The 20,937-nt window shown below is 35.3% G+C and overlaps 2 protein-coding genes across 2 annotated transcripts; both read left to right on the forward strand.

Moving 5' to 3' along the window:
• The first annotated feature begins 306 nt into the window (after window positions 1–306).
• Window positions 307–5,693, forward strand: LOC120121004 (protein CHROMATIN REMODELING 8-like). The gene is given in 10 exon segments (XM_039140488.1): window positions 307–813; window positions 923–1,486; window positions 1,699–2,098; window positions 2,385–3,173; window positions 3,176–3,257; window positions 3,404–3,738; window positions 3,741–4,009; window positions 4,160–4,499; window positions 4,502–4,629; window positions 4,816–5,693. Coding segments are annotated over 10 exon segments (3,657 nt in total). The 5' UTR covers window positions 307–729; the 3' UTR covers window positions 5,482–5,693.
• A 744-nt stretch (window positions 5,694–6,437) lies between these two features.
• Window positions 6,438–7,334, forward strand: LOC120121120. The gene is made up of 2 exons (XM_039140574.1): window positions 6,438–6,512; window positions 6,768–7,334. Exons 1-2 carry the CDS (start codon window positions 6,438–6,440, stop codon window positions 7,332–7,334), a joined length of 642 nt encoding a protein of 213 aa, XP_038996505.1.
• The last annotated feature ends 13,603 nt before the right edge of the window (window positions 7,335–20,937 follow it).

Raw genomic sequence — 20,937 nt, forward strand, 5'->3', positions numbered from 1 at the left:
GAATTATTTAACATTCACGCGTTTATTTCGCACATCTGAATGATTCAGTGCTGACTGATTCAACAAAATAGTGCTGAATGATTCAGTATATAGGTATATTCTGAATGATTTAGAGCTATTATTAAACAACATGTCACATTCAGAACTAATTCATACAGAACCTCTGAATCATTCAACATTTAAATTATTCGACGCTTAATCTGAGAGGAAGGTAGGAAGTTAGCGTAAAGAAAATAAATCCATTTTATTCCCAATACGACCTCCATTTGGTCGTATTGAAGCAACCGAGAAATTTGGATGGGGAGGAGAGAAAGGAGACGGCGCAAACAACGAATCGGTGCAATAAAATTCTCAATTTGTTTCTGATGTATTATATTTTTAATCTTTAAGAACGAACCAAATTTTAATTTATTTACTTTTGCAACCGATTGGGATTGCAAAGCTTTGGGTATGTCGACTAGTTCTTCTTCAAATGCTTTTCTTTTCAAAATTCACAATTATTTCTGCGTATTGATTTCTCTTTTTTTTCCCGTGCTTTTTAGAATCTGAATAGTTTAGCTTACGAGTCGAACATGAATTGGATTTAATTGAATCAATGACTGAAATATTAGAACATTTTTGTTGTTAAAATTAGGGGGCGGAATTGGTCTTCGAAGGAAGAACACATCGTGATTTTGATTTGTTTATATATATGATGAGATTATAGCTGAGATTTTTAAGGGAAATTTGATGGAGGAGGATAGGATCTTGTTGAGTAGTTTAGGCGTCACATCTGCAAATCCCGAGGATATCGAACGGGATATCTTAGCCAAGGTATTCAACTCTAATCTCTCTTTCAATTCAATTTTAAAATTCTAATGTATTGTTGATAATGCTGTTGGAGTGTGGAGATTTGACAGTGGTCAATTGTGTTGAATGACAGGCGGAAAACGATGCAGGGGATGGTAGTGAAGTAGGAGGGAGCACTGAGGAGGAACCTACTGATAAGTCGGAAGGCAATGACCCATCATCGACTGCCAACCAAGCGAAACTCTTGAATAAATTGAGGGCGGTGGAATTTGAAATAGACGCTGTTGCATCCACTGTTGAAGAGGGGAAAGATGTTGCTAGTGGTGATGATGATGCAAAGGACTTGTTCTTGGAGGAAGGGGTTAGAGAGGATGATGAAAGTGCTACAAAGTTACCTTCACGCGATTCAACCCTTCAGCGTGCGCTAGCTACTGATAGACTAAAGAGCCTCAAGCACACTAAGGCTCAACTTGAGAAACAACTGTCTGGGTTACTCAATGAAAATTTGTCTAAGGGCATAAAACATGACAAGTTGTTGAAAGACTTGGTGAAGGAAGAGCCTAAGCTGAAGAGGAAATCTAAAGAAACCCAAAAGCCTACCAAAGATCAAGGGAAGAAGAAGAAAACAGTTTCTTTTAATGATGATGTTGATTTTGATGCAGTGTTAGATGCTGCATCTGCAGGATTCGTGGAAACAGTAAGTTGATCATAGTTCCTAATTGTGTTACTTATTGGTTTGCTAGACACACTGTGTTTAGGGAGAAGGAATTATAATCTTTTATATCTGCAATCTGTGTTTGGGATTGTACTTGTTTAACACTTCCCCTCTGTTTAAAACTGGGGGAAGACGATATATTTAATAGAGAGGGAGAGAGGAATGCTGCTAATACAATGCTATTTCTGGCTTAGGAAAGGGATGAATTGGTGCGGAAGGGAATATTAACTCCTTTTCATAAGCTTGAGGGATTTGAGCGCCGTCTTCAACAGCCTGGTACATCTAATGAGCCTGTGCCTTTTGAAGAAGATGAGAATGACGACCTTGTTTCCGCTAGTGTTGCTAGAGCTGCGAAGTCCATATCCGAGGCTGCACAAGTTCGCCCGGCGACGAAACTGCTTGATTCCGATGCTTTGCCAAAACTTGATGATGCACCCACCTTTCCCTTTCAAAGGCTAAAAAAACCTTTAAAGTTTCCTCAGGCAAAAGAGGTAGAGAAGAATAAAGGCTCAAAACGGAAAAAGAAGAGGCCGTTGCCTGACAAGAAATGGAGAAGGCGGATATCTCGTGAGGAACAGGATGTAGGAGAGGGAGGTATGCTCAGCTTAATTGTTTCTAAGCTGTTAGACATTTCTTGACTACCATAACTTCTATTTAAGTTCTATTAAAAAAAAGTTTAAGTTACCACTTTATCTATCTTCCCTTTCTAACGGGCAACAAATATGAGTGAACTCAATGTTTGTTCTTGATAGTTGTGAAACAATCGGTCATGATAAAATTCCGGTGTAACTGTTTTGTTTTTTGTTGAACATTCTACTTTTGCATTTTCTGCTGAAAGTTGTTTTCTTCTGCATTGATTTCTTTCTTAAATTTTGTGCAGAAGATGTGAGGGATGACTTGACTTCCCATGATGAGGAGGAAAACCAAGAGGCTTCAGAGGATATGGATGATAATGACCCTTCTTATGTGACACTTGAAGGTGGGTTAAAAATCCCGGAAACCATTTTCTGTAAACTTTTTGACTATCAAAAAGTAGGAGTGCAGTGGTTGTGGGAACTGCATTGTCAAAGGGCTGGTGGAATTATTGGGGATGAAATGGGTCTTGGCAAAACTGTCCAGGTCTTGTCTTTTCTTGGAGCATTGCACTTCAGTAACCTGTATGAACCAAGCATTGTTGTCTGCCCTGTAACACTCTTGCGACAATGGAGAAGGGAGGCACGTAGATGGTATTCAAAATTTCATGTTGAGATACTACATGATTCTGCTCAGGATCCTGCTTATAAGAAGAAGCAAACCAAATCTGATGGAGAAAGTGATGATGAAAGTGAAGGTTCTGTTGACAGCGACTACAAAGGGAACTTTTCTTCTAAAAGCAGAAAAAAATGGGATTCTTTGATAAATAGAGTTTTGCAGTCGAAATCTGGGTTGTTGATTACAACTTATGAGCAACTCCGACTGCTAGGGGACAAGTTGCTTGACATAGAATGGGGTTATGCAGTTTTGGATGAAGGACACCGTATCCGAAATCCAAATGCTGAAATCACTCTAGTTTGTAAACAGCTTCAGACAGTTCACCGTATAATAATGACTGGTGCACCAATTCAGAACAAGCTTAGTGAACTATGGTCATTATTTGATTTTGTTTTCCCTGGAAAGTTGGGTGTCTTGCCTGTTTTGAAGCAGAGTTTGCTGTCCCTATATCTGTTGGTGGATATGCCAATGCTTCACCATTACAAGTATCTACAGCCTACAGGTGCACACCATGTATCTCTAGAAGCTTTAGCTGGTTTTAAGAAATTTGGAAGTTGTACCTGTTCGTCATCTTGTGCGTCTTCATGCTGAAATCTTTAATTGTTATTTATGAACAATTTCTAAATTTTTAAATTGGATGTCATTCAGGTGTGCTGTTGTCCTCCGTGATTTGGTCATGCCTTATCTCCTCCGGCGCATGAAGGCTGACGTGAATGCTCATCTGCCTAAAAAGACAGAACATGTACTTTTTTGTAGCCTTACTGCTGAACAAAGATCTGTCTATAGAGCATTTCTTGCTAGCTCAGACGTGGAACAGATACTGGATGGGAGAAATTCTCTTTATGGAATTGATGTGATGCGTAAGATCTGCAATCATCCTGATCTGCTTGATAGAGAACATTCCTGCCAGAATCCAGATTATGGAAATCCTGAACGAAGTGGAAAAATGAAAGTAGTCGCCCAAGTGCTCCATGTTTGGAAGGATCAGGGCATCGTGTTCTTTTATTTGCTCAAACAATGCAAATGCTCGACATTCTTGAAAACTTCTTGACCACTAGTGATTATTGCTACCGAAGAATGGATGGACAGACTCCTGTAAAACAGAGAATGGCCTTGATAGATGAATTTAACAACTCTGATGATATATTTATTTTCATTTTGACCACAAAAGTTGGTGGTTTAGGAACAAATTTAACGGGTGCAGACAGGGTGATCATATTTGACCCTGATTGGAACCCTTCGACAGACATGCAGGTATCTTTTGACTGCTTTTTAATTGACATAGTGTTTAACATGCCTAAAGCACCATAGTTCATATGAAGTTATTCAAAGAGAAAAAAGGGTGGTGGCTCTGGCTACCTTGTGATTTCACTTTTCACAACTGTTTTCTGTCATCGATAACAGGCCAGGGAGCGTGCTTGGCGTATTGGCCAGAAAAAAGACGTAACTGTATATAGATTGATTACTCGCGGAACAATTGAAGAGAAGGTGTACCATCGGCAGATTTACAAACATTTTCTTACCAATAAGATATTGAAGAACCCCCAGCAGAGAAGGTTCTTTAAAGCTCGAGATATGAAGGATCTTTTCACCCTGAATGATGATGGAGAAAGTGGGTCAACCGAAACATCTAATATTTTTGGCCAGTTGTCTGAAGATGTAAATATTGTAGGTATGAAGGAACATAAGCAGCATAAGCAGGAACATTCGAAAGCAGCTGTTTCTCGTGATGCTCATACTGCCAGTAGAAAAGGAATTGTTCAAATAGTGGTCATTCTAAGAGAGAAGGAAAAGAAAAAGATGATCATAGTGATGGCGAAGTAGATGAAGAAAAAAACATTCTGAGGAGCCTTTTTGTTGCCCAAGGAATACATGTAAGATATGTTTCTCAATCTACGCTAATGATTTCCTTCATCTAATGGTAGTTTCACATTTCAATTGAAATTTCTAGTTAAATTCATCTAAAATGATTTACCACCAAAAATAAATGAATTTTGCCTTTATTCTTCTGCGCTTTAGGAGTTCTAATCCTTTTTCTTTCAATATCTTCTTTTCTCTAGAGTGCTGTGAACCATGATGCTATAATGAATGCCCATGATGAGGAGAAGATGAGGCTGGAAGAACAGGCTTCACAGGTGGCACAAAGGGCTGCAGAAGCACTACGCAAATCACGAATGCTTCGAAGCCATGATGGTATTTCTGTTCCTACTTGGACTGGGAAATCGGGAGCCGCTGGTGCACCATCAGCAGTAAGAAAGAAATTCGGCTCAACTCTGAACTCTCATTTAGTAAAATCCACAAGTGAGGCATCTAGCAGTATCATAGCTGCTGGGGCTGCTGCCGGCAAGGCGTTAACTTCAGCAGAATTGCTAGCTAAAATCCGTGGAAACCAAGAACAAGCCGTCGGTGCTGGGCTTGAACATCAGTCTGGCTTGGCTTCAAGTTCATCTAACTCCAGAAGACCTGCCGTTAATGGGACTTCTAGTTCTAGGTCATCTTCAAACGTATCCTGTGTGCAACCTGAAGTACTAATACGTCGGATATGTACATTTATACAACAAAGAGGCGGTAGCACAGATTCAGCCAGCATTGTCGATCACTTCAAGGACCAAATACCCTCGAACAATCTGCCTCTGTTCAAGAATCTATTGAAGGAAATTGCTAAACTAGAGAAGGATCGAAATGGATCACGTTGGGTTCTAAAGCCCGAGTATCGGAAGCAGTAATTTGTTTATCTGGAGACTCATTGCTTCAACAGCATTCATATTTTACTTCTTTTTAACCAGTCAACGGTCCCGGGTATCCTCCAAAAGTGTTTTGTGATTGTTCTTCTTTGGCATTGCAGCCAGTTCGGTTATGGCAGTAGTGCATGTAATCGTTGAGGTTTTTTGTTCTGCCTTTTAGCTGATGCAGGGCTCAAAGAACGGTAGTTCCTTTTCTTGGTTCTAATTTTTTTTCAAGTATTTGTGCTTGGTTCAGATCTGATCGCACATAAAAATTTTAGAAAAGGAATTGAACAAATGTTGTTGATCAATTTTTTTATCCTTAAATATACAAATTAATTGATTTTGTCAAAAGATTTTTTTCTTGAATATGGTTTTTCTTTCTATTATTTATTATCATTGGAGGAATTGGCCATAGATTAAACAAGTAAACAAATTGAACCTTTTATTATTTAGAATTTAAACCTTTAAAATTTCTGTTAAAAGTACTATATTTTCTACCTTTTACCCATAATTATTGTTAGATTTAGGTTCAATTTAGTTGTATTATTAGTCATTCATGCATAATTTCATAGTTTTCTATATTGTATTGTGGTTGATTTTCTTCATTCCAATTAGGATCTATATTGAAAATTACAACCTGAACAACAATGTAATGTCCAACATATACACACCATCTTGGAGGGAGAACACTAATTTCTCAATCAGAACAATCAGAATTCACAAGCATCGAAATTCTAGCAGAACATGCTAAGATAACAGATGCTGCAGCAACAATCAACACCATCTTGTTCTTTGGAAAATACTCTCAAATCGTTCATGTTAAAAATTGAATCTTACATGATTGAGAATAATATTTTTCATGAAAAGGACTGATGCTTTCATTAACAGGACTGAGATGATACTACAGAACCAAGAGGCAACTTTGAAATCCTTGGAGACACAAACTTGTCCATAATATGAACATAAGACCACTAGGTGGTTTACCCGTTGATACTAAGGCCACAAAGAGAGCAGGCCACGAGCAGAGTGAGGTAATCACCACCCGGAGTGGACGAAAGCTAATTGAAACCCCTACACAACCCACATGGAGAACTCAACCAGCAAAGTAGATCCCTGTCCAAGAAGATATAACCAGCAACATTACCCCAATCGATATTGATAAATCGAAGGATGCCCGAGCAAGTCCACACGCCTCAGCAATTCCAGATACAACGACAAGTCCATCAATCAAATTCCAAACATATGGGAAAAATGAAGAATTTTGAATTCCACTGCCATTCCCTCAGAGGCTGAAAAGACAAAAACAAGAATGTCAGTTCAAGAAATTCTTGGAGATCTTAAAGCAAGTTCACATCAACTTGCCATTGGTTGAGGCGATCGAGCGAATACCAAACTATGCTAAGTTCCTTACAGATATTTTCTCTAAGAGAACAAGGATAGGAGAGTTTGAAACAGTTGTTGTGACGGAGGGATGCATGGCCATGTTGCACAATCAAATGCCACCCAAACTAAAAGATCTCAGTATCTTCACAATACCATGTGCAATCGAAAATCGCTACGTCGGAAAGGCATTATGCGATCTTGGAGCGAGTATAAACCTTATGCCTAAATTTGTGTTCCGAAGATTGGGTATCGAGAAGGCGAAACCTACGACAGTTATGCTACAGCTTGTAGACATATCCTATGTGCAACCAGATGGAAAAATTGAAGATATACTGGTAAAAGTTGATAAATTTATTTTTCCCACCGACTTCATTGTTCTGGATTGTGAAGCAGATGAGTTCGCACCTATTATCCTTGGAAGACCATTCCTAGAAACAGGAAGAACCTTAATTGATGTCGAAAGGGGATAACTCACTATGAGAGTGAATGACCAACAAGTCAAACTGGATGTTTTTCCAAACTTAAAGCATGCTGACGATCCAGAAGAATGCCAAATCATTCACGCCGCCACGAAATTCAGCTTTGAAGTAGAGGAGAATTGCCATGGCAAACTGGAGGAAATTGAAGATCCGAATGATGAAGAGCAAGATGAAGCCCACTGGATGGTAAATCGATCGTGTAAATATTTCGAACCATTAAACTACTCAGGTAAGGAAGGTAAACTCGAAAAATCTTCTATTGAGTAACCTCCCATGTTAGAATTGAAACCATTGTCAGACCAATTAATACTTCCTTTCGATTCTCGGTTAAAACTTATCGCAGGAAAACTGGAATTGAGATGGTCTAGGCCGTTGGAGGTAGTAAAACCTTTCTCCCATGGTACAAAGTTCACCATCGACTATGTTTAAAGTCAATGGAAAACGATTTAAGCACTACATCGGTTCCCATGTTGAGCGCAACAAGTGTAATACCCCAAAATTTGGCTAGTACTAAAATGTAGGTTTTGAAAGTTTGGTGGCTAAAGTATAAATTTGTAAAAGTTCAATGACCAAAAATATAATTTTGGAAAAGTAATATATTTTAGTATGTAAATGAAAGGTTTGGCCTAAAACAAGTATTTTCGTGGTAATCATATTTTTTGTACGAGATTTGTGTTAAAAACTATAAAGCGTTAAAATTCAGTATAAAAACCGGATAATCGAATCGAATCAAAATTTGAAGGATGTTAGCTAATGGTTGGAAATATTATTTTCCTATTTTAGATCAGAGAAATTTAACTCAGAACAGGGTAATATTTCAAATTTGGCCGAACAGTGGAAATTTTAGTGACTAAAATGGAATTTTCAAAAATTTCATGGCCAAAGTAGAAAGTCAAAGTCAAGTTTTTCATCTTTTACTATGGAATATTTTAATGGAAGATAATGAAATGACATTTGGTAATTATCAAGATTCATTAATGGTAATTTTGGAATTTCCCATTAAATGAATTAAAATTCAATTAAGTTAATTAAATGCCAAATGTTCATGAAATTTGCTAGAAATTTCATGACAATTTTTGCTTTCCATCAAGCTTTGTCCGTGAGTCTTCATGGTAAGGTAAGGAAAATTTTCAAGTTAATTTTTAAGCCTACATGATTGATTTTTGGATTAAGCTATTAGATAAAGAATTAATCTATACGAAATTCTCTATCATTTGATATAAATATTACATGGTGAACATGTCAATTTCATGAGATTGAAAATTAGACTTTATCTAGGGTTTATGATTTTGAAAGATTGATGAAATATTTCTATGTTATTGATGTCGGATATTAATTTTCAAGCGTGTGTGATGTTTAAAATCAAGTGTAGGATTATATAAAGCATTCGACCATATGAGGGTTTTTAAGAACATTGAGATTTTGATGTAATTTGATGTTATTATGATTAGAATAGTATGAATTTGATGCTAGAAATTAAATTCATGCTTGAAAAATTCATGCTTGAAAAATTCATGCCTAAAGCTACTTGAAATATTCGACCATATGAAGAAATTAGGGAAAAATTTTGGAAATTTTTTCTAAGGTCTAGAAATGATATTATAAGTATTCTATGAGACTTGGAGATCAATTTGAAAGCTTGAAATATAAAAGGGGCTAATTTCCAAGTTTTGAGAATTGTGGATAGTATTGCATAAATGTGATAGCTGGAGTGTTATGGTTGCAATTATTAGTTATCAATAGTAGTGTTCATTTTTCGGTTTTAACCGAATTAACCGATCGAACCGAATTAGTACGGTTAATTCAGTCGGTCACCGAATTAGTTCGGTCAGAAAACGGTTAATAATACTTTTAGAATTCGGTTAAAGGTTAATTCGGTTCGAAATCAGTTAATTAACCGAAATTAAATTTTAAATATCAAATATATTATATATAACATATGAGCTCAACCCAAACTTTTTAAAACCCAATTAATAATTTAATATCCAATAACTTTTAAACCAAAATCAATATTAATTAATTAAAAAATCCATATGAAAATTTTATTTTATAATTATATATTATTTAAATTAATTGTAAATTGTTTTTTTAATTAAAAAATATTCAATTTTTATATAAATTAAAAAATTTAAAAAACAATCGGTTAATTCGGAAATTAACCGAATTATTTTCAAAAAAAGTTCGGTTCGGTTAACAGTTAAAGAAAAAAAAGTTCGGTTAATTCGATTAATGGTAATTCGATTCGGTCGACCACCGTTTTAACCGAATGAACACCCCTAATTATAAATTTCCAGTTATTTGCAACGTTGGTGCTCATGTTATGATTGCACTGAAGTGAATCATATGTTTTAGTTTTAGTTTTAGTGATGATTGACACCGTATTGTGCCTCGCGCGTCTTTCAGTTCTACTCACGTACCTAATATTCTAATATATATGCATTGGGTTATGAAAATGAATATGAAAGTTAAGAACAACATTTCAGTTAACATAAATCATGATATAGTTCTTTTATCATATATTATTCAGAATCATCATGAAATTATGAATTGTTTATGATATTTAATATTGATTTGCATGATTTTGATAAAATCACGAGATGTTAATTTTCAGGTTTTTAGAAGGAAATCAGTTCGAATAGCACGGTTTGAAAGTTTAATGTTTTTACATGAATTACTGTTTTAATGCTATATTAATTTATGAAATTTATGTGTTATATTACTATAGCTATGTTACTACCTCACTAAGTTTTACTTAGCGCGTGATGATTTTCAAGCGTAGGGTCGAATAAAGTAGATGACATGAAGTGAGGAGCTTGCCAGCATCTTATGGAAATTAACCTACCAACAATATCAGTAAGACATCCTAATTTTTTTTGGATAATTGACATCCTAATTTTGACTTATTAACGGCATGCACATTATATTCATCGGGTTATTTTATCAGATTTATTTTAAAAGGGGTATGTAATAGTAATTTAGGAGTGTTTAATTATGGTTAGTTTTAGTTATAATCGTATTTATGAACGCGAACTATGAATGGTCTTAAAATGGTTTTAAATCAAGCAATATTAGACAGTTGTAAGTAAATATGAAACAACATGGAACTGTCTAATTGGTGCATAAATTAATTTTGTTTAGAATGATAAATTATCACGTTATGACTATACATATGTTAAAGGAAACAAATTTAAATAGTAAAAAGGAGAATTTTAAACCGAAACAAAATTTTAAACATTTATGTTTAGCAAATATTTGATATGTTGATGTAACATCTTTAGCTCGTATTACGAGACGTATACGGGCGATTGTGTGACAACAAGGAAGTGATTACGCTCAGAGAAACATGAATATGCTCTCCTTCAGTATTTTTATTATTGATTTTTCCTTTTATTTTTTATTTTTATTTTAGCCTTTATTTATTTAATTTAGTTTCTCTTGTTATTTAATAGTTATCTTTTTTGTTTTGCTTGAATTTTAGGATACAATAACCCATAGCCACGAAATCTAAAAGCGTAATTCACCCGAGTGATGAGGTTAAGGATAGAGGATTCCGAGCGCACCACCAGCAACACGTTCCTAACCATCGCAAGTAGCAAACAAAATCAAACAAACGGCTCGAAGGGCAATTACAATTCAAGGTGACGACCTTTCTGAATAACCCTTTCGTTTTGCATGCATTGAGGACAATGCTCCTCTCGAGTTTGGAGGGGATTTGTTTTATAATTAATAGTATTCATTTAGTCATCTAATTTAGTTGCATCTCGAGTTTGGGGTTGTTATTAGTCTTGTCATATTGCATGTGTTATGTCATACTTTGTCATTTTGCATTGTTTGTGTTGCTTAATCAAGTTTTCCATGACATTTAGACATAAACAAATGACGAGCCTTTGTACTTACCTATGATGAGAAAATTGCCGATAGCATTTTAATGTCAAGAATTTTAGGACTTAGAGATAACTTGAGATTGCCTTTATGATTCTTGTGATGCTATAACTATTTATTGAATGTCATGTTTGGTTGACTTGTGAGTATTTTGGTGAATACTTAATTATCATGCATTTTTGTTTAAGTTCTATTTGAATTGCTAGAGGTGCCCAACTGGCTCTAGCCGAATAAATTACATCAATAAATTTTTAGCTCTAGAACACTCCGCTACTAAAGAAAATTCAGTATGCTTAGTGAATACTAAGTAGGAAAGATAGTCGTGAATAGCATGAGTGAATGAAAGTCTTCACGGGATGACTCTACCTAAAAGGCTAGGGGTTCATTGTTGACAGCATCTTACTACTCAAGTACTTGCAGGTAGTTGTGATAAGTTGAGGCTCTAATTAAGCTAATTAATTATTGTGACATCTTTTGCCTTATTAATTAATTTGATAATTCTATTATTCTCTGCAAATACCCATGGTAATGAGCCTTCTCGACTAAGAACACACACTTACACGAGCATCACAGGTTGAATTTAGTTAGTTTCTGGTTGTCTTGACCTTTGAAGATGATTGGCAGAAAATTGCTAAGGTTTTGAGATAACAAGTGCAAAGCAAGTGTAAGAGTGATGTTGTCTAATTACTATGAGAAAGTGGATGTCATGCATTGCTTGAGGAAAAGCAACAGTTTGAGTTTGGGGTATTAAGCGTATAAAAGTACTATATTTTCTACATTTTTACCCATAATTATTGCTAGATTTAGGTTCGATCTAGTTGCATTATGAGTCATTCATGCATAATTTCATAGTTTTCTTCATCGTTAAGTTTGATATTGCATTGTGGTTGATTTTGTGGAAAATATATTGCTGATGTGTGTTAATTTGTACAAAATAATGTTGACTGGATAAATTCACATCATCTAAGTCAAACTCCACAAAATAAGGGATAAAGCCTAGAATTTTAGATTTCCACGCAAAATTTAAAGAGGAGAAGAAGTTTTGTTTAAAGATAAAGATAAAAGAGAATTAATGGCTCTTTTATTCAAATTAAAACTCTCATTCAACAAGAATTCAAGGGACTGAATCATCTCCTATAAAGAGGAATCAAGACACAATAAAAGGAGGGAAGAGATTCTTTTCTTGGGCTAGACACGTTTTCTTTCTTTTTTTATTTCTGATTTATGTTTATGTTTTTCTTCATTATGTTTTTCTTAAACCTAGCCATGAACTAAATCTATTTTGCTAGGGTTGTTGGGATTTTATGGTTGTGAAAACTTTTTGGATTAATTTAAATTATTGATTGTCTTTTTAATTCAAAGTTTGTTCATTCTTGGTGCTTTAATTGATTTCGAGTGAATTAAGAGACAATCTTGAGAGTTTATCTATTTATCTAATATTGGGAGAGTTAGATTCAAGAAACGAATGAGCATGATCTTAATTTGAACGAACGTTGGCAAAGGTTAATCCATTTTAGGGATAAGATTCAAATTTAAACTGCTAAAATGAGCGCAAGATCGGTTGTTGTTCACCCTTGGTTAATGTAGGGATGTATCATCAAGGCATACACAATTGACTAGTCATTCGGGTTAGGGATAACAAGAAATATTGAAGAATGCTCTGTCGAGCTTTGAAGGAGGAAACTCAATTGCTACGACAATTGAATCATTTCAGTTGTTAAGGCAATCGAGTTGCCTCGGCAATCAATTACCCAGACTATCCAAACAGTTGTCACACCGCACTTCCCGATAACCCGACCTGCTCTCACTTGATATCACTTTACTTTTATTTATTTGCTCATTTATTTTATTTGTTTATTGACACTTTTACTATTACCAATTTATTTCTTTTTATAGTGCAAGAAGTTAGAATATAGAGTTTCACCAATCCCTATAAAAAATATATTTTTTATACTATAACTTGTGACGTGTACACTTGTACCAATTGCAAAACATTAAATCACACAATAATTTTCTTAACTTGTTGGGCTAGGTACAAAATGATTGTGGGACAAATTCGATAAATTCAACTTAAAACATGGGCATATTGGGCAAGTTACTTATTTTCCTCTTACTGCTTACTAGGGATGGCAAACGGGCGGGTCGGGTGCGGATACCCCCTCCCCCATCCCCATACCACCTAATATTTTCCAATCCACCACCCGCCCACCATCCATGATGGGTAAAAATTTTCAAATCCACACCCGCCCACGCGGGTACATTCTCAAATCCATCCCCACACCCACTACCCAACTGGAGACGTACTCGGCTAGACTCGCCTGACAGCTAGGGGTGTGCAAAAAAACCCGATTCGACCGATCCGATCCAAAAATTAGGATATCCGATCCGTTTTTCATTTTTCGGATAGTTCGGATCGATAAAAAACATGTTCAGATTATCTGAAAACAAAAAAATTGGGCTATATTCAAAGACCAGAGGAGGTTTTCACATTAGGCGTGAGCACAACTTATTCATCCTGAGCTATCGCAGAAGAAGTCTGCAATTAAGACGTGGACACTCCTTACCAGTATGTATAACCCTAAATTAGGGTTACAAATTTACAAGGGAAAAGGAGTTTAATGACGGTTGAAAGACTCTATTGAATCATTCTTATCTTTAAAAAATGAGTATAAGGCGATAAGAATTACAAATGCTGGATAAACACCTAAATAAATACATTCTTTGAGTTGTAAAAATATTATGGACACAACTTTCTCTGAGTTATTTAATCAATGACTCTTTGTTTGTTGTTGCACTTGTTTCTAATTATAATAAAGTTTCACCTACCCAAAATTAAAACACGATTTCATCTCTTTCCCCACACCAGCAACCAAAAAAGCTTATACAAATCTAAACAAATGATCCAGGATGCGTAAAATATAGTCCGGTGTTTGGTTTTTTACCTTTGCATTATCTCAATCCAGAAAAAGAATATCAAATCTAAGTTGTATTGGTTTTGGTTTTTTTTTTCAAGATGTTTTTTTCAATGCTTGATTATACAATTATAATGCATAAATTATTCATAATTTTCAAAATCAACAGAATGTGTGAATATACTTAAATTCAGAAGAATATCAAAATCGATAATTCAATATACATACATATAATGTGTTTCTTAAAAATCAAAATTAATATATGAATGCTCTTAGATTCAGTAGAATATCAAAATCAAAATAACGTCATATTGAATATTGGCTTTATATCTTGAACAGAACTAAGAGGATTAGATCTAAAAACCGAAGTATTCACCTTACGACAAATTAAAGCGGCCACAAACAACTTTGATGCAACAAACAAGATTGGGGAAGGTGGTTTTGAATATGTGTATAAGGTGACATACAACTCTACTACCTGCAGAGGAGATTAAAGTAAAGAAGAGGAAGAAGGCGTACCTGAATGAGCTGGAGACCAGAGTTTGAAACTTAGAGAAGAACTACCATAATATCGGCGCAGTAACCAACAAGCAAAGCACGAGAGGTTTGAAAGAAAAAAATTGATTTATAAACTTATCCCTAATATTTGGTTAAATTATAAATTATATCTTATACAATATTAAGATTTATAAATTAGTCTCTAAAATCATACTTAAATTCATAATGATCCAAAATTTAATAGATATTTAGTGGGTGGTCGAATGTGGGGTGAGCGGATACGGGGCGGGCGAATGCCGGGTGGGCAGATGCGGGGCGGGTAAGGTCTAAAACTCATCACCCGCCTATTACCGCAACGAGTACCACTTTTTAAATCCACACCCACCCACTACCCACCATCCCCGCCCCAATTAAAACAGGTACAATACGAAATTGTATCCGTTTGTCATTCCTCCTTCTTACCGTTGCGCTTTAGTCGATGCTCCAAATTTACTCTAAGAATTTTGCGCGCAGCCTATTACCGCAACGAGTACCACTTTTTAAATCCACACCCACCCTCTACCCACCATCCCCCCCAATTAAAACAGGTACAATACAAAGTTGTACCCGTTTGTCATTCCTCCTTCTTACCGTTGCGCTTTAGTCGATGCTCCAAATTTACTCTGAGAATTTTGCGCGCAGCGAATACCGCGAAAACTTTACGCTCCAAATAAAGAAAATCTTCCGCCTCTCTCCATCGAAATGTTTCTGATCCCTAGGGTTTTCCCCAAATCATCCCTAGTTTCTTTCCAATTTTGAAATCGTATAAAATAAATTACTGGCAAGAACAAACGCCGGTTTAAGCCGGTTAGCTGATTTAGTATCTGTTGGATTTAAAATTGCAAGTAATGGCCTGAAGTGTACCTGTTATGTATTTATGGTTCTCTTGTTCTCCGTGTTCATCTTCGGAGTGTCTTCAATTCTTTCGAACAATCTCAACTTCTCATAGATCTGCTGCTCTTGATCTCTTTACTCGCCCGATCATGTATCCTTCAAGAGGTTTTCTTAAACCCTAATTCTGTGTTATTATTTTTTATATCTCCATTTGGTTCGTAAGGGAATAGGATCCTTCAATATGTTAAACCTTCTTTTTAAATTTCAATATTAAATGTTTAATATATCTTATTTCTTTGGAATTGGCAGTATGTCAGAGATCTTTGAGAATTAGGTTTTGGGAATGTGTATTGTATTTGATGTAATTGATCTCACCAGCTTAGAAGAGACATTTAGGCACTAAGAACGTTTTAGGTTCTTATAACTGAAATGAAGCCTGATGTATCGCCACAGCTAGCAGGTCAATATCTGAATTTCTACGCTTTAAAAGTGAATAGCATAGCAAAATGCAAGATAAATGAGAAAGCTTCCTAGGTATTATTTGTGTTCTGCATGCTGACATATGGTCGAGAGCTTTTAACTTTGTTCGATTCTGACGCTTAAAATTTTGTTTCCCTTTTTACTTTGCAAAAGGGCATTTCAGCTGCTGTCAATAGTGCAAATTCATTGATTGACAGTTTACTTCTACTATTTGGTAGGAGGTTTTTTGCAGCCATCAAGGTAATGAATGAATGTTGGGTACAGTTTATCATGATGCATATTTCATTTCTATGCATGGAATTTGTGCTTCATTGGGATGCATGGTGGGAAGGCATTCCTAGCTTTCTGAACTGTTGTTTTGTCAGTGGACCCATAAAGGTTCAATGCCATATTGAGGCTTTGGCTCTGGAATCTTTTCTCACCATCCATCTGAATGAATTATTAATCAAATTTATGAGTTTCTAGATGTTTTATATGGTAATAACTTTGCTTCTGTTTATTATGTCGATCAAAAGACATTATTTTCCCATGTGCTTTAGTTTGTTTATGGTCTTAATCTTGCATTCTAAATCTATATTGGCTAGATTTAGCCTGACAAAACACTCTGTCATTAGCAGCAAACCACCTCCTGAAGCTGCGTTGACAAATGACAACTCGTTGTGGGCATGCTTTTCAGCCCATCAGCTTCACACTTTTACTTATGTTCGTTTACAGTGAATGACATTCTTTGAAGCAGTTTATTGCTTAGTTTGGTGCCTTCCATGCATTTCTCAAGTTTACTCATGTAATCAATCTTAAGCACATCTGTGTTGGAAACTTTGAAAAACGGTTTGAGATGGTTCCAGTTAAGTACGCTTTCTTTCATAGGTTGAGTATCATTCTAGGATTTATGACTGATTAAAATGCTATTAGTATCTAGTATCATTTTATATTTTTCTTGTTTCTTATATAACATGATATGAATCCTTCCATTTGGAAAGAAGAAGATATCTATAGCTTTATACTATTATTATGATCTGTCCGCAAATTAAAGTTTTCTTCAAGCAGGCTCAGCTTATACTGCAGTTATTATTTGACACTATTAGTCAATCCTATATTGCTTGCCTTGTAGGATGTTTTTGGGCTGATTGAGAAACACTTCCATCTCTCAAGCAGATATGACACCAAGCTCACTTCATGATGCTATTATGGAAAATGTTGCTTTTGCTCTTAGAAAATCTCTGTATGAGTCCATTATTATATTGGAATAATACTTTTGTATTCTTTGGAGTAACTTGTAGTATGAGCTATTGTACGTACATATTGAGTTAAACCTACTTTAACCATTTGAGAAGGCACCCTGCCCTCCTCTGCAGTCTATTGATCCTCAATGAAGATATGGATTAGAAGCAGAAACAACACGAATCTTTCGGGCTCCTGAAAAGATTTCAGAGAAGGATCTTTCTCTGGCTTTCTTGGTTCTTACCATCATGCCATTACATGGATACTTGATTGGGGCTAGTTTTCATATGTTGCTGCTTTCATATTTTCACTCAACCAAAAAGTTACTGATATCTGTATCAAATTATTAATTTACTACAATCTTCTATGCTTGATCATATTGTTTGATATCATCTTGGATTCTGGTTAAAATTCAAGACTGGTGTTACCCTAAATTAGTTGACAACTCTGGGACTGTGTTCTCATAACTCATCCTTTCCGTGTGTATGTGCTTTGCGTTCTAGACATCAATTTTCTTGGGGTAGGGAGTTATTGGGTGCTTCGTAGTTTAGAAACAAGGATTTATTAGGCTGGAAAAAAAAGTCTCAAGTGATCTTGTTAAGTGAAGCAAGGTTTGAGGCTACTAAGCTCTTTGGTGTTTGGCCCGGATAGGAAAAGCTTTTGCGTTCAGTAGCATTCTCGGAGCTTGTTAAGTGATCTTGACGGTAGGAGTTTGGCATTTTTAATTTGTGGTCTTGCTGTTAAGGACCGGGTTGCACATTTGAAGAAACAATATAAACTGTTTCTGGATAATACTTGCTTGTATGCATGCATATGTTAAATATATGACCAAATACTTGAAACCTAATAAATTATTGGAAGTAGCCAAACAATTAAAGGTTTTATAATACTTTTCTCATTAAAATTGTTAAGGCTTCAAATGGCTAAAACAAATATCTAAGAGAAGATACTTTCTAGTTTATTTTGTTAATTTCGGCTGTAATGAACCCTGTGATAACCACTTGTTGATGGTTTTTGAAAAGAAAGAAAAATAGTGCTCCTTATCTAATTCGTAAATAAGTCTCTTGCTCTAGAATTGAATCAACTGGGTTAATAAATTAATATAAATAGTAAGATTCGAATGGAGAATGTTTAGGTTTATGACACTGGTGCAGCTGCCACCTAGTGGTACCTCAAAAGATTAGAAGATTGTAAGTTTGATGCTGCTGCTACAAGATTCATCAGTTTTTAAATTTATCTTTGATCTTGGTTTAACAAGGAACTGTAAGGGGGGGGGGGGATATTTGCTTGCAAATCTATGAAAGAGAATCTTCTTTATATGGTCTCATACTAACTTGGCTGATCTATCTTACGGCCTAGAGTTTTAGGCTGATGAAATTTGCCACATGATAAATCAGTTGAACTGAGTAGCATGATCATTTGGTCAAAAGTAACGATATGAACCTTCTATAAGAAATTAATGCAGAGAAAGTCATTGACGCTATTAGCGGACTGTATCTCATTCAATGAAACACGATGCTTATACCGGTAAATAAGATTTGGGCTGACATGCTGCGACAATTGTCATATGACCTTTGATTTAACTGAAGATATTGGATAAGTTATATCAGGAAAGATCATGATTCTATTCCGTCTTTACTTCTGTAAATTCTTCTCAGTGATTGGGTTAACAAGTATCACCACCCGTGGGATCTGATGTTACATCTATATTTTGTGTATCTGATACTGTTACATCATTTATATTGTCAAACAAACTTGGGGTGGGGGTGTCCATACAGATATCACATGTAATGGGCTTATATGGAGAGAATGGATCCTTCCTTGTTGCCCCACTCCTCATATTTAGGACAATTGTTGAATGTTTCTTTTTTGGGGGTCCATGATGTTGTAGACTAAGGGGGTCATCAATAACTCACAGGAGTTTGTCATATTTGCATTAAGCTCTCAAAAATGTGATAAGGTTTGTCGGAAGAACATTAATGCTATTAGAATATGGTATTTTTGTTTATGCCATAAGCTGGAAAGCTTTCATCAGGTGCATGCCTTGAGTATTTTTTTTGCTTCAATGTCAAAGCTCATCAATATCCTGTTTCTCTTCTACCCCTTAGGTCTCCTCAGCATTATCCACTTGATCAGATTGCGCGTACTAATTATTTTATGTAGGTTGTTTTCAAGTTGGTTGCTTGGATGCCAAAATTGAATATGCATATATGCTTCTGATAGTGAGAGCTTTGATACATATGGGCAGCTGTTGAATATTTTGAATTGTTTATTGATTTCTCTAGTATCGGAACCGGTTTCGTATTTTTAAGACTTTGCTCACTTGATTATGAGTGTATCTGGAAAACTCACTAATGATACGGATTCTTAGTTACCTTGACTTCTGTAGTTCTGTTGGGGAACTTCATAATTATGATTTTCTTTGTACCTGAATTGTTCAAATAATATTAAAGGTAAAGTGGCCAAAAAGTAAGATTATTTTTTTGATGCTCCAAAAAGTATGATTAGATTAGCATATCCAGGCAGCTTTTTCTACCTGCCAAATTTTGAACGTTTTTATACTATATAGAATACAATCGATGCTCTTGGCAGTTTTCATCCCTGTGGGTTCATCAGTCATCTGGATGCTGATAACCAAGCACATCCACCCTGTCTAAAACCTTTCTGGCCAACCCAGGGTGCTGATGTCTCCGTCCTGGCCATGGAACCATGAATTCTCAACATCATTTCATGCTAGCTGACAGATTAGGTTTCGTACTTGAAAACCATTTGCAAGCCCTTCTTTTTACATTTCCATATTTTCAACGATGATGATTACATTCTCATGAACTAGATCTCATCTCTTCACATTCTTAGCCGTTCATCAGATAGAAGATATATAGAAACCAGAAGATTTTTTCCTTTTACCAAAATTCAGGTATGATATGACCTATGGGTAAGTAATTAGCATGTGTATATTCTTTTACTCCATTTAGAGTGATGCTTTTGATTTTTAGAGTTCAACTATTGTATGATGGAGTAATTATACTATTTGCAATAAGTACAAATTTTAAATTTTCTTAAGTGATTACAAGGTAAAAGATTAGGTAAACTAAAAAGAAAATTACTGTCAATGTATCAAAAAGAAACTCTTAAATTGATATTGATCAAATGAACATGCTTACGAAATAAGTCATCATTGTGATGTAATGTTTTCATGGCTTCTCCTGACCTCTTTAATTTATTAGGGGCAACCATATTAGGTAATCCATTTACGTGAAATATAAAATACAATTTTGTACTGGGTATGATATATAATATATAATAAAGATCTCATCCTGTGGGGTATGGGAATCTCTGTACAGGGTACTTTTTAACAGAATTGTTGAAAAGAATATGCTTACTGCAAGTATAAAATAAAAGAGAATGAAATCCTTTACACATTAACACGAACCATAACTTATATATATATATAATTCCATTTGATGTTAAATAATAATTTTGGAAAGCTTCTTCAAGTCTACATATAAATACTGTGTATATATAGTGCAAATCCAAGTAATCCGTGAATCCCAAATCTCTTATTTAAATGCAACCCACACAAGAAAATTCGAACCTTGATTGAGTATTAAGTTTTACTTTTAAAAGTTGAGTTCGACTTGGAATTAGGATGTAATCATATTGAGCCGTGCTCAACCTGAAAATGAACGCTGTGTATGTTTGTGATATGAATCATATGACTAATACAG

The sequence above is a fragment of the Hibiscus syriacus genome, unplaced genomic scaffold, assembly GCF_006381635.1.
Source record: "Hibiscus syriacus cultivar Baekdansim isolate YM2019G1 unplaced genomic scaffold, ASM638163v2 tig00110356_pilon, whole genome shotgun sequence".
In the NCBI taxonomy this organism is placed as follows: domain Eukaryota; kingdom Viridiplantae; phylum Streptophyta; class Magnoliopsida; order Malvales; family Malvaceae; genus Hibiscus; species Hibiscus syriacus.

Excerpts from the sequence above, each read along its gene's own strand:
- LOC120121120 (XM_039140574.1), top strand. The coding sequence starts at position 6,438 with ATGAACATAAGACCACTAGGTGGTTTACCCGTTGATACTAAGGCCACA. Across the intron at positions 6,513-6,767 it reads CAGGCCACGAGCAGAGTGAG|AGGCTGAAAAGACAAAAACA; the intron begins GTAATCACCACC and ends CCATTCCCTCAG.